Source organism: Seriola lalandi, unplaced genomic scaffold (genome assembly GCF_002814215.2).
Source record: "Seriola lalandi dorsalis isolate HSWRI2012SDOR001 ecotype SW California unplaced genomic scaffold, Sedor1 jcf7180002054945, whole genome shotgun sequence".
Taxonomy (NCBI): domain Eukaryota; kingdom Metazoa; phylum Chordata; class Actinopteri; order Carangiformes; family Carangidae; genus Seriola; species Seriola lalandi.
In genome coordinates this window covers 1,731,228-1,745,306 of record NW_019525496.1, presented here as the reverse complement: position 1 = coordinate 1,745,306, position 14,079 = coordinate 1,731,228, and the positions used below count along the sequence as shown (strand labels likewise).

Here is a 14,079-nt window from a genome sequence, read left to right as displayed (position 1 = left end):
ACGTGACCCATTTCCACCAATTCCTGGCCAACTGGTTCCAAACTGGGTCAGAGCAGAGCACTGGACTGGGACGCCACACAGACTACACATACACAGAGCTGTCAGTGAACATGGCCTGTAACACGCTATTTATAGTCCATAAAAACAGGTCAGTTAGGCCCGGGACATGGACGTTATCATCAGACCAAACAGACGGCAGGACAACAGTGCACCTGCCGTACGTCGCATCTCCTTCGTTCTTAGCTTTTCATAGTTACCTCTTATTTTTTGCTGTTGTTAACACTTATCACAAACTTTTAGTCAAACCCTGATTGAAGTTTTGAACATGAAACAAGTGAGTCTCTATGGCTTTAGACTAGCTGAATGTGTTCATCCCACACCTGCTGCTGCTGCAATGTGGAGATACATAGTTATCATACATAGTTATTATGTGACTGTGTATATCCACATGTATTATTATTTCTGTTGATTTTTCCAAAAAGCTCTTTACATTTCCCCACCTCAGAGGACTGTGTTTACTGTTTCTCTCCAGTGATTACAGTATATCTTCAGTGTATTTCTTTGTACCCCATGGGAGATTGTGCTCGTCTTTGTATCACATAATTATGCCCAAAGGAGCATGGGCGTGTGGGCATGTGCATTGTTTTAGTGTGTGTTTCAGAGAGGGTTTGAGTGAGCGTTTCACTTATAAGAAAGACACAGAGAAATATAAAGTATGTGTACATGTCTGCGTGTGTTCTACGAAGTGTTTGTGAATGTGCGTTTGAGTGTGGGTGTCTGCATTGTTGAGAGTGTGTTGTGCCCACTGCCAGCGGGGACTGTCAGGTAGGATATAGGGAGACGGTCATGACAGCATTGCTGTTGCCAGGGTGACCACCCACTCGCTGCACTCGTCTGGCTGTCACAGCGATGATGTGCTAAGCTGTCACAGTCTTAAAGGAAGTGATGTCATCGCTGTGTGCAGCCAACTCACTGTTCGTCCTGTCGCCCTCTCTCAGCAGCGGGGGCTTTGTGAATTGTTTACCAAAGGACTCCCACTTTCACATCTAGTCAACAATAGAAGCCTGCCGCCTTGTTACACTTTAGCTGCATTGGTGGATTATACGTGTAGCAGAATTAAGAAGTGTTATCTGTTGGCTGTTCAGAAGAGGCTGTGCTCTTATTGTTTTCAAAGTTTGGATGGATGATAATGCATTTGGGGTATTTGATTTCATGGTTATAGTTTAGAGAAGCAAACTTACAGCTTCAAAGCTCTAGTAGAAGTGAATTCCTAAAATAGAGTAGAACTTCAGAGAACGGAGTCTAATGCAGCTATTCCCCTAACGTCTCTCTGACAGGCAGCCATTTCCAAACAAAACCTTAGTGGAAAAAAAGCCACTCATTTCTGGGTTTTTTTTTTTTGGAGATTACTTTGCTCCTAGGTCTTTCACAGAGGAGGGTGGGACTTATTTCTAACCTGAGTTGACCCGCTCCGAACAGAGTGACTGACAGTGTCCTCGGCCAGTGGGAGCGCAAGTGTTATCCTGAGGTTATTATGTAAGAGCGGGACTGCAACGCTGGCGATTCCTCAGCTAAGAGGAGGATCAGGCCTGCACAATCTCTTGAGAGAGAAAAAGATAGAGAGAACGAACTAGAGGTGGATTTCATAAAGAACAAGGCACAGATAGTTGTTTTAGTGTGCACCACACTACTGAGAGTTTGCACACGTGCATGTGTGTGTAGCTGATGGTGGCCATGAGGGTTGTGTTGCACTGGCACGTGTGTTATGATAATTGATTTTTAATGAAGTGAGGATCTCCTGTGTATTTCCTGGGCTGGCCCTCTCTCTAAATAGAGGCCTAATTATCTACATTGCACTGCAGAAAAAAAAAGCAGAGCATAGCACCAATATCTTAGTAATACTTAATCTGAAATGCATATGTAGCTCACACACAGAGTACCATTAATACACACATGCTAACACCTACAGTGACTATTGAAAAGGGCAGCGCTCTCCATCTATACTGATAATGTAGCAGCAAATGAAGGCCACTAGGTGTTGCTATACATGTTTAGTTTCTGTGTGCATGCGTGCGTGCGTGCGTGCGTGCGTGTGTGTGTGCACGTGTGTGTGTGTGCGTGTGTGTGTGTGCGTGTGTGTGTGTGTTTCAAAAGGGGCAGACTGGACATGCATGTTTCATTCATTCAGCCTGCAGGGTGGGTCTACAACAGAAACATATCCAAAGCAACACACATGTACACATACACAGTGTCATGCGGTAACAATAGCACGGCGGTATTCACTAGAGGTTGGTGCTGTAGTATCACAGTTTATGGAACAGTTAAAATCACTTTCTGGCATAACTTTTGCCAAATGTAAGGCACTTCAGAAATGCAAACACAACTCCTACTGCAGTCCCAGGGGTTGATTTGTTGGGGATGAATGTGGGTGGTATCTCCACTTCATTAAAAATATGCATAGCTTCTTCCCAGTTAACTAGATATCTTCTGGGAAAATGAAGGAGATCAGCACTTTACCCCCCCCTCTTCCCCACCCCACCCCACCCCTCCTTATTAAATCTGAACAACTCCGACGCTGGTCTTAGATGTCTATATACTGTGAATTATGCTATCACTGTTCGCCATCCACTCCACTTCAGTCTGTTTGACTTTTTCATTTCTCTCTGAGTGTTCCTACTCGCTGTAAGTGGCTGTGTGACTGGGAAATCATTTCAGTTGCTGTATTTCATGATCTATTTCCATCTCTCAGCGTAACTCTGTCTTCCGTGTCTCATAGAGCTTAGAGAGGAACGAGCGTTTTTCTTTTTCCTCTGCCGATGATGAAAAACACTGAGAAAACTTTTTGGTGGCATGATCGCTGAGTGGATGAGCACACACAGCTGGGAATAGCGTATAGCAGTGCTGCTTGGGTTACCTCCCCTGTGTCTCCTGTCATGTTTTCACATCATACTGTCCCATTAAAATCAATGAAACACTGCCACTGCATATGGTTTCAAACGGACTTGTGCTGTCATACTTCTCTCTCTTTCTTGTCTCTTTTTACTGTCTGAAACATCTGAAAATGATATTGAAGAGTGGAGGACTATCTGCTCTCCTTCCAAAAAAAAAGAAAAAAAGAAGTGTACTTCACTCACTTTCATCTGTCCTCCATACTGTACGTCCTCTTTACTTTTCAGACACCAGCATGTGGTATTTATCATAAAGGCCATTGTTTTGAGATCCTTATGGTTTAAGATGTCGACGGTGTTGTTGCAAAGTTTGAAGTGCAAAGTCTCTCCCCTTCTTTCCTGTCTGTGTCTTCTGTCTGTTCTCTCATAAAGGCATTTTATATGTCATCATATGTATATATGTGTCATCACTGATCACCAAGCGTTTAGGTCAAGGTGTCGTTTAAAATTTTTCAATACTAGTGCCAATATGATATGGATCATTTTTCCGCTAAACCTATTTTTCCAATTTTACAAAAGAAGCCAAACTTATCAAATTTTAACAATACCAAAACATTAGTTGTCATAACAACACTTCAGTGGGATGGGATTAAACTAAAATACAATCCAGTTAAAAGTATGATTTTGAATCAGTAAATATCTTATAAGACTAAAAAATCTGACCAGGCATCTGATGCCAACTTTTGATAATTGGGAATTTTCAATACTCAATGCTACAGACAACTTATGTTTGGAACCAAACATTAAGGTTCAATACTAAGCCATATCTGCTTTCTCTTCATTTTAACAATGTTGAATGCTCATGTTAAACATGCTCTTTGGATGACAGCATCACCGTTACCTGATCAATTGCTTTTATTTAGTGTATTAGGAAACAGCTTGTAAACACCAGTAGCATAGATAAGTTAATTAATTGATTAGCTGATCAGCAGAAAATGAATTGGTAACTATTTAGGCAAAACTGCCAGTCATTCTCTGGTTCAGGCCTTTCTCTGTTCTTCTGCTTTTCTCTGGTTTATTCCATTGAAAGTTAATTTTCTTTGAGCTTTGGACTCTTGTTTGGGACAAAATAAAACAACTGTCCTACATCACATGTTCATAAGGTCACCTTGGAGCTTGTGAAAATGTGATGGACATTTTCACTATGCTAAAGAGCAAAGGTTTGATCAGCTAATTGAAAACAAATAACCATCAGTTGCAGCCCTAAACAGCAGTGAAGTTGACGCCAGATATGATCATCCCTGATTCAAACATCTAGGCCAGATCTGACTGATAAACAAAACAGCAACTTACAAACACAAACCGTCCTCATTAACACAAGGTGACACGTTGTGTACTGGGTCTGTCTTTGTTTGTCTGCTGTGCAGTATGCTACAGTAATAATCATAATGCCATGCAGCAGGCCCATCTCCCCTCCCCCATCTCCATCCCTCGCTGCCAAGCATGTCTTTGTCCACTCTGTAATATAGACAGTCACACTGTTGCTGCATGTTGTATGTCACTACCCCCAACCTCTGCTTTTCCCATCAGTGTAACGTCATCGACCCCCCTCCACATGCTGCCAACACACACATGTACAAACAGTCAGAAAAACAGTCGCTCTTGCCCTCCCCCCATGCTGTATGTCAGAGGGCATGAGCTTGTCCAGCTTGCCATGCGGCCCCAAAGCACTCTGGGTAATTGCTCAGATAGCAGGTCTGGGATCAGCTGCAGTTTGCTCATAGAATATTGTGCCGCGGTGTGATTGGACGCCACAGAGAGGGAACAGAAGGGGGCCACTGGCTGTCATCCAGTGCATCGATTCACATGCACACACACACACACACACACACACACACACACACACACACACACACACACACACATACACACACATTCAGACAGACAGAGGCACACATTCAGACATGCTTGAATGCATACATTACTGCAAACTGCTTTTGAAAAAGCAGACTATAATGTATGATTTTTATGCTTGCCCCCCACCCAACCAACACACACACACACACACACTCTCCCACCCATTGCAGCATGTGACCTCAGATGGATAAGAGGAGAGGGAGGCGTGGGAAAAAAATCCACAGGGTAAACCCAACCCCTGCCTGAACACATATATATATACACACAAACACACAGTGTGCCCATCTGCCTCCTCAGATCTGCCTCTCATGGTCACTGTACACACTCGCACACACAGGCGTACGCTCACACTCCAACCCCCTGGGTGACCTGTAGGACCCGGGTGGCCTTTGACCTTTCCTTAAGGACTGAGAGAGTGCATCAGAGTGGAAGGAACGAGTCCAAGTGTGAGAGGTCTGCATCTGGTCATTACCGTCCTGAGAGCAGCCATGAGAATGCACACACACTGAGGCATACTTGCTTAAACACACATGCACACACACACAGAAATACACACACACACAGTGCTTTAAGCGCTCTCTCTTATATCTTTCTTTTCTTTTCCTCTCACGCCTTCACCGTCACGTTAGCAGACATGCATGTGTGCACACTGAGCTGTGAAACGCTGAGTTGGTCGTGGTGTTCTTGTTTTGTTTCGGGCGAGGGGAATCATTACAGAAAAGAATGTATTTACAATGACATACACACACACGTACACACATACTGACTGAGATCCTGCCGTTTAAATCTCTGAAGTGAGGAAATAACGTTTTGTTGGCGTTGGCCATGTCCTCATCCTCCCTTAACCTCACGCTCCTCCTCCTATGGTGTTTCTCTTGAGCCTAATTGTAGATGACAGTGTGTGTGTGAGTGTGTGTGTGTGTGTGTGTGTGTGTCTTTGAGGGGGAAGGGAGAGGAAAAGGTGGCTATCCCAGTGTGGAGAGAGAAATAGAAAGAGAGGGACATCCACGGAGAGACAGACAGAAAATTGCTCTCAGTTCTTACATAAGGTGCAGAGAAATTTGCCCTCGGTTTCATTGGAGTCACATCCTTTATAATGATGGTCGGTGGTCAGTCAGATAAAATCGGGAAACAGGAACACCAGCGTGAGTGAGGCTGAATGGACTTTAAAGCATTAATGAAGAGAGCAGCACTTAGTGTGAATAGCTGACAGAATTAAATCACTGAGGGAAGGATGGAAACCGTGTTGTTTGAAGCGCTATCGAAACTGTTTCCTTTTAAATCTGATTAGATGTTGTTGCAGTTGTCTGTGTATGCATCTGTACATGTAGTGTATCGGCTGTATAGACATGTATAGACTTTTGTGTACAATGCACAAAAGTGCAGTGGTGGAAAATAACTAGGTGTATTCACTTATGTACAATACTTTAGTGCATTTTTTGGGAAATTTTACTTGAGTATTTACAGGTTTTGCTACTTTATACCTCCACCTTACTAGATTTTAGCAGGAAATACTTTACTTCTATTAAATTTATATGGCAACTGTAGTTACTTTGAAGATGAACAATTCTCATACAAATCATATGACCAGCAAATAAAATAACATGCACATGATAGATTAAACTACCCAAGAGTATATAACGAAGCTAAGATTAGTTTTAACAACATTAAAATTATGTTTACACATTGCATCATATCTATCATTATTGTCCAATAATATAATATGTCTGAAATGGCCTGTCCTGCATTTTACTTTTACTTTTAATACTGTCAGTTCATTTTTAATTATACTTCTGTGCTTTAACGTGAAACGACCATAACAGTTATTTTTGCATGTTTCATCCAAATACCTACCTGCATTTTACGTGTCTCCAACCATGCAACTATATTTAAGCTTTGAAAGTTTATTGTCGAATTCCCTAATTTTTCTATGGCCAATACACCCAACTGTGTTATTCTTACACTGTGGTATTACTTGTAAGTAAGTTTATTTCTATAACACCTCTCAAGAGCAGAACGTCACAGTGTTACTGCCACTAATGTGAATATTCTCGCCCCTCTGGTTGTGGGTTTATGCATCTCTTTGAGTGAAACCGGCTGGCTGCTTGGAGAGTGAACACGAGCATATGAATGAATGAGTTCCCATTTGAGTTTAAGTGTGCTTTCAAAAGGTCTGAATGTATGTGTGCGTTTCAGCGTGCCTGTTTGAGCGAGTGTGTGAGCACGCATGTGTGCGAGTATGTACGTGTGTGTCCTCTCCCAGGGATGGCCGCTAATAGCTCGCCTCGGGCAACAATTTAACTCAGCCTAACAAGGTTCTCCCCAAAGTGGCCCCAGGGGCATCTCTCACAGAGGCAAATTGATCACAAAGACTATCACACAGCTCAGCTTGGCTCGACCCGGCCTGCTCTGCTCTTCACCTGCTCGCTCTCTCGCTCACTCCCTCTCTCCCTCTCTCTCTCTTTCTCTCTCTCTCTCTCTCTCTCTTTCTCCCCCTCTCTTTCTCTTGTGGGATGATTTAACAGAATGTGTTATCAACATTAATTCTGAGTGGAGAGAACAAAAGCAGCAGCAGCCTTGGTTTCATAATTGCATTCTCTTTGTGAATGACAGGGGACCCCTCGTCAACAGCTACTGCTTAGGACACACACACACAAGTGAGCACACACACTCATGGGTTAAGAGAGGGTAACTCAGGATTTGGACACAGTAAGAGAGAGAGAGAGAGATGCAGAGAGAAAGAAACATAGACCTAATAAGAGTCTCTTCAATGAGATTACAAGCACTAAAACAGGCTAATCTTTGTCATTAAGAAAAGATGCCGCAGTAGGCTAAGTCATATTATAGGCTTATTGTTGTTAGTGCTATGCACCTGCCAGCACCAAACACCTTCACAGAGTGGAGGCATTTAGCAACATTAAGTTTCGGACGGGCTAATGTGCATACACAGTATCAGTTTTACATTATTCTTGTAACTATGGGGAGACAAGTGCTGCTTTTTTTAATGCAAAAGTAGTCACAGTAACAACAATGCAGCCACTCTCAAGTAATCTGGTTTGTTCTTTTTCTTTTTCCAGATGAAAACCATTTATCTCCAGAATGTCAGAGTTTAATGAAATAAGAAAAACAGCCTTGTTTTAAGCTTTGCAGAAATGCAATTTTCTGTGAATAAATGTGATTTTTAGGTTTTTTAGCCTGAGACACAGTTTTTCTAAAGGAGCATTTAATCTATATGTTTATGATTATGTATGAAGTAGATGTTGGAATGTTACACTGACACACACCTACAGAATATGGGCTAATCTGCTTTGAGTGTTAGCTAAAGTCTAATGGTTGGTTTGCCTGTGTGGACTTTGGATACTACTATTACAGGTGCTGGCGTTATTCATTGCTAAAGGCAGCTACAGTTTGCAAGTGTAATATGAGGACTGTGTGTGTGCGTGTGTGTGTGTGTGTGTGTGTGTGTGTGTGTGTGTGTGTGTGTGTGTCAACGTGCAAGTAAACACAGATTCAGTGCTTTACCCACCCTCCATTCGGTTATCCCTCACTCTTTCACTCTCTCTTGCTCAAGCAAATGCTCACACACACACACATGCATGCACTATTATATAACTTTTAAGTCTCTCCCTTACTTGCTCTCCCTTTTCTTATCTCACTCATTCATTCACTTTCTGTTTATCTCCTTCTTTAACTTTTAATTTGACATGTATTCACTTCACAGATTCTCAGTGCTACATGTCGGTGACCCCTGAACCCAGAGTTCAGACGTGCACATTGTCATGCTCTCTCTCTTTGAGCTGTTAAACGGTAGCTCTCTATCTCTCTCTCCATAAAACGAGATTGATTATGAGACAGCAAAATTAAATTAATTAATTCCTGCTCTTTATATGAGCAAATTTTTCATGAAAGCTACCCCTCCAATGATATCTCTGGTCCCTCTGTTCATACATTAATCAGTTTCTGCGTTTAACAAGCACAGTCACCCTCTTCCCTCGGTTTTTACTTCAGTGTAAATCGGAGGAAAATGTGAATATTGAATATCATTGTGCCTCCATTGAGACATGCTGCCTTCATGGATGAGTAAAACTGACAAAACAGAAGGAGCTGTCAGAGGACTCTATGACTTCAAGGCAGATTTAGAGTTTAGGAGTGGTTCAGGCTGAAATCCCTCCCGGCTAAGATAAAGTGGAGACACAAACCGAAGCGTGCCGTATAGCCCACGCTTTGTGTGTGTAAAGATTAGAGAAAGAGAGAGAAATAGAGAGAGAGGGGAGAAAAACTGTTCGCCTAGACTCCCCCAGACAGCCGCAGAGAGATAAAACCAACATGGAGTGCACGCTGAGCACATGCTAAACAAACACAGGCTATGATAGCGGCTCAGTGGGACCACAGAAGTGCCATCCAGGCCACACACACACCCACACACACAGCATGGTGGGATGTTTTTAGTAGACGGCTTGAAAAAAGGTCAGGCAGACACTTTAGGTGAGGAGTAGACTAGGGGTGTCTGAAAACAGGTGCACAGACTTCCCACTGTCTGTGAGTGCTGAATGTAAGCTTTGTGTGCGTGTGTGTGTGTGTGTGTCTGTGTCTGTGTGTGTGTGTGTGTGTGTGTGTCTGTGTGTGTGTGTGTGTGTGTGTGTGTGTGTCTGTGTGTGTGTGTCTGTCTGTCTGTCTGTCTGTCTGTCTGTCTGTTGCAACAGCACTCTGGTGGTACCTCAGTCAGTCAGTAGGGCTGTGTTGAGGGATTAACAGTGTGGCCTGCATGGGCTTGGGGTAATCTCTCCTCTCTTCTTACATAACACTGGACCATTAGTCAGCACAAACACACAATAAACAACACAATCAACAACACAGAGCTCCACAACAGACCACACATACCTTGATAACACTGCAAACCAGGGATTCAACTCAGGCCAGGTGCTCACTGTGGTGCGCAGTGAGTGATTTCATGGCAACAATGGAAACCAGTGATTCGGTGATACAACCTGTTCGCTAACCTGCTGTTTCTGACTGCGGATGGACCCACTTGTTTCCAAACAGGCTCCAAACAATATGTCAGTTCATATTTTGGTGCAGTTGTTCATTCTTGGTGATAATAGAGGCCCTTCACACAGACTCCTTGCTGATGATTTCAATTATCTTTTGGGACAAACTTTTGCTGTTTATATGGTTTGCTCGTGGATATCTTGGTAACCCCCCCATCACCATTTATAGACAGTATATACAGTATATATTATAGTACTGCATTTGTCAGCAATTATAACGTCTCATTTGAATATATATTTTATATCATTACAACTGTGATTTACTATGTTTGCTCATGAATGCGAAATAGGAGAACTTCAAGTTAACTGTCACCAGCATCTCATAAACACATCGACTAATATCAACATATTGAAACCAATAATAGGAACAAACATTACAACAGAAAAAGAAACTGGAAATAAATTAAGTAATAAATATTTAGAGCCAGTGCTAAGCGATCAAATTACTAAAAGGTATAGACTTTTAGCATTAAAAGTAAAGTAAAGCCATTCAAGTTATGTGCAATAGATTTATCTAAACAGACTGTTTCCGTTGGCTCTGACTAAAAATTGATCCCGGGATGCTTTAGAATCGGCCAAATCAATGCTCACACAAGCCTCCAAAGCAAAGCGGGATAGGACTAATTCTATTGGCATGAGGCCGTCATGCATAGTATTGCAGCTGTTTGTGTGTTTGTGTGTGTGTGTGTGTGTGTGTGTGTCTGTCAGTGCTCCCTTCGTTTGTATGTGAGCACATGCCATCTTCCAAGGTAATAGGTTGAAATTGGAATAGCCACGTCGCTGTGTCCTCGTCTTTTGACACCGCTTGTCATCACCTCTCTCGTTTATTGCTCTATCACACTCTCCCAATTTCTGTCATTCTATCTTTTCCCATGGTGAAGGAGTGTGGAAGAATGTGATTGACACATATCGCTGACAGAGGAGATCAAATGGCGCCGTGAACCCGTCCTCCCCCTGCTGCTCCCTCCATCGCTGAACTCTCTGACCTGTCTGACCCGGGTGTATCTATGAGGTGTAAAAGCTCTTAGGCTTGTAGCAGTAATACAAAGCATTCATACACACAGGCGAATGGGGACTAATGTAAAGATCACAGAGAAAATAGGAATATATTGACATATAGAATACATGTCTACAGGGTCAGTCTATGTTTGTGTGGTTTTGTTGGTTTCTGTAAATTCAAGTATGTGATTGTATTTAGCAGAGACCTCAGTGCTGTTCTAATTCTAACTGATTGAAACATTTGCTAGGAGGATGGTGATGATGCTGATTGGCTCTGATATGCTTTGCAAACCCAAACTTATTTCTCTAAAATATAACATGTAATTGCAATAATTATAATTAATATCAATTCAAATCAAATGAGACTACAAGAATTAAATCATTTTTGTTTTAGATTATTTATTTCTTTGTCCATTTAGAGTTGTTTATTATATAGGATTATATCCTGAAATTAAACATTGCGATCACCAAAACTTTTGAACTTCAAAATATAATGCCACTGTTACTGGTGTTATTTTATTATGCAACTTCTTTGTTGGTTTTAAGGGGCACACGATTCACAGCACTACATCATCATGGTGCCGTTGAAAATACAGAAATAATTATCCTGTTTACAACATCCTACACAACACTGAGCCATATTGGGAAAAAAACCCCACGATGCTCCATTTTCTGACATGAAGAAAAGGCCCTGATGATATTATTCTATCTGTTATTTCTCTGGCTTTTCCTGGCCGGGCGATGTGGTGACATCATCTTCGGTCAGGGCTTCAGGAGTTGTGGCTATTGTTAAATGATAATTACCACGGCTCATGAGGGGCCTCTATTTTTTATAACCTTGTGGTTGTGAGCACATTTCTGTGTAAGGGCAGCCGAGACTCCACACACACACACACACACACAGGTCGAGAGTGGGGGCCGCACGGCCCACACTGATTTAATTCTATCTGACAAAACCCTTTGGGGCGTGCAGAGGGAGAGAGGAAGATGGAGAGAGAGAGGGAGAGAGGGAGAAAGAGAGAGAGAGACACGGAGAAAGAGGGGTGAGAGAGACGCTTCAGGGGCCTCTTCTGCCAACCACAGCTATAAAGTGAAAGCAGGAGCTTTCGTATACCCCCCAAAGCCTCCCATGCACGAGAGTGGTCGCGAGGCCCATTAAAATGTGGATAAAATACAAGGTGCATGACAGAGGAGTTTGCCATGGGATGAGAGAAAGACGGAGGGAGAGAGAGAGAGAGAGAGAGAGGTAGGGGGTGTTTGGCCTTCTCATGTTTTTTCTTGCCCGAGGTTTGATGGCCTGAAGTTTAGGTAGCAGAAAGCTTTATATGACATTCAAACACAAAAAACATAACAGGAAACAGATAGATAGATAGATAGATAGATAGATAGATAGATAGATAGATAGATGGTTTAGCTACATGTTTGCAAATTTATTTAAAATTAGACACTAGATTAAAATGAAGTTACTTGAAGCCATTAAACAGTATTACTGGTTTAATTATTCTTGTTCATAATCATGTTAATAATAATGTGAACAAGAATTTGTGAAATAATAACAACCTACTGACCAATCATTTATCATCTGATATCACAACAATTACAATAAAACTACACATCACATTACAATAAGCCAATATAAAAAGTCAGAAAAGGTTTGTTTTATTTTGAAACAGATTCCATCTGTATTTTAGTCTAACATTTTATTTTTCCTCAGATTATAGCGCCGATTTTGAAGTTTAGACTTTCTGCATGTGAATCAAATTTATCTTTCTCTTTCCTCTCCAACTTGACACCGGTTCATTCAAACATACTTGTGAATTAGATTAATTGTTTTAAATGTCAAACGGCAGCACGAGGAGGCCCAGCCAGTTAGAAACAGATCCACTTATAATTTACAGTTCAAGATCGTCCAGTTGAACGAGTGTTGCAACTTTGCCTCAGCGACAATTACCCAACATTAGCCTGTCATGAAAAAATCAAAACAAATGCTAAAAGAAAAAAAACGCAGAGCTGATAATAATCAGGTTAAATATTCAAGCATATCGTGTTTAACGACGGATGAGCTGCAATCAGCTGATGATGAAGAGGAAACGAAATTTTCTTCTGATTTAAAGGGAATTCAAACATGAGTGGAAGGAAAGGCTCAGTGAGAGTGGAAAGAGCTGTGTTAACCTGTGTGTATGTGTGAGTGTGTTTTCTGTGTGTGAGAGACTGTGTGTGTGTGTGTGTGTGTGTGTGTGTGTGTCTCTGTGTGTGTACGTGCGCGCACAGGGCGACATTGACGTTGAATTTCAACATCCCCGGCGCGGTGCAGAGCGTTATGGAAATGGGTTAGTGGAACGCATGAAAAAGTGGCGTATCCCTGAAACATTCAATAAAGTTTATCGCCATAAAAATGGCAAATGAAAGTTTGTTTTCCCGCACATCCTCTGATCGGATCTGGTGGCTGCCTATCCGTAATTTCCGCTGGTGTGGAGTGGAGCTCAAATGATTAAAGCTTTAATCAAATATCATGCGCCACTTTTAATTTCCAGTCACAGACTCCGGCGGCTTTACGCATGAATTTGCAAAAACTGCAGGCCTCTTCCACACAGAAACACACACTTAGACTCAAAACGCACATACAGACACACACGCAGAGAGATCCAAATAAACTTTTATGCTTAAGGTGGCTGCTGAGGCTGCAGACAAATCCAAACACACACCTTCAGCTTTGCTGGGAGAAAAGTGACAAAACAGCTTTGCAGCGAAAAACTCCCAGAATAAACTTTCAAGGCCAAATCTAGGATAAAGCCAGCCGTGCTATGTGTGTGTGCATGTGTGTGTGTGTGTGTGTTAAGCGGGTTGAAGCTTGGGCAAAAGTGGCGGCGGTGTTTGGAGCAGTGGGATGGTCTTACCTCGCATGGTGTTGGCGTTGCTGGAGCTGGTGCTGAGGCTCGCTTCCCAAAGCAGCAGTCATGAAGAAACAAACATAAACACTTAAAGATGGGGAGGGGGTTGCAGGGGGGTTGGGGGGAAGATCCTCGGTTAAAAATAACAACAACGAAAAGAGTGTAGATGATCTGCGACGACGTCCACTGGCTGCCCTGAGTGGAGGCGTCTCTGCGCTAAAAGCATCCCAGACCGGGGCGCAGGGAGGCGGGCTGAGGTTGGTCGGTGCGTCGGTCGTTGCGCTCTGGTCGTGTGGTCGCTTTTCTCATGACATCTGCGCTCTCACCTCTATGGGA

The 14,079-nt window shown here is 42.5% G+C and overlaps 1 protein-coding gene across 1 annotated transcript in view; it reads right to left on the bottom strand.

Moving 5' to 3' along the window:
• rorb (RAR-related orphan receptor B) overlaps positions 1 to 14,079 on the bottom strand; it is a 24,356-nt gene extending 10,277 nt beyond the window's left edge. Inside the window, exon 1 of the mRNA XM_023393997.2 lies at positions 13,750 to 14,079. Within this exon, the coding sequence (XP_023249765.1) occupies positions 13,750 to 13,756 (7 nt within the window). The 5' untranslated portion in view covers positions 13,757 to 14,079. The remainder of the gene's footprint in view (positions 1 to 13,749) is intronic.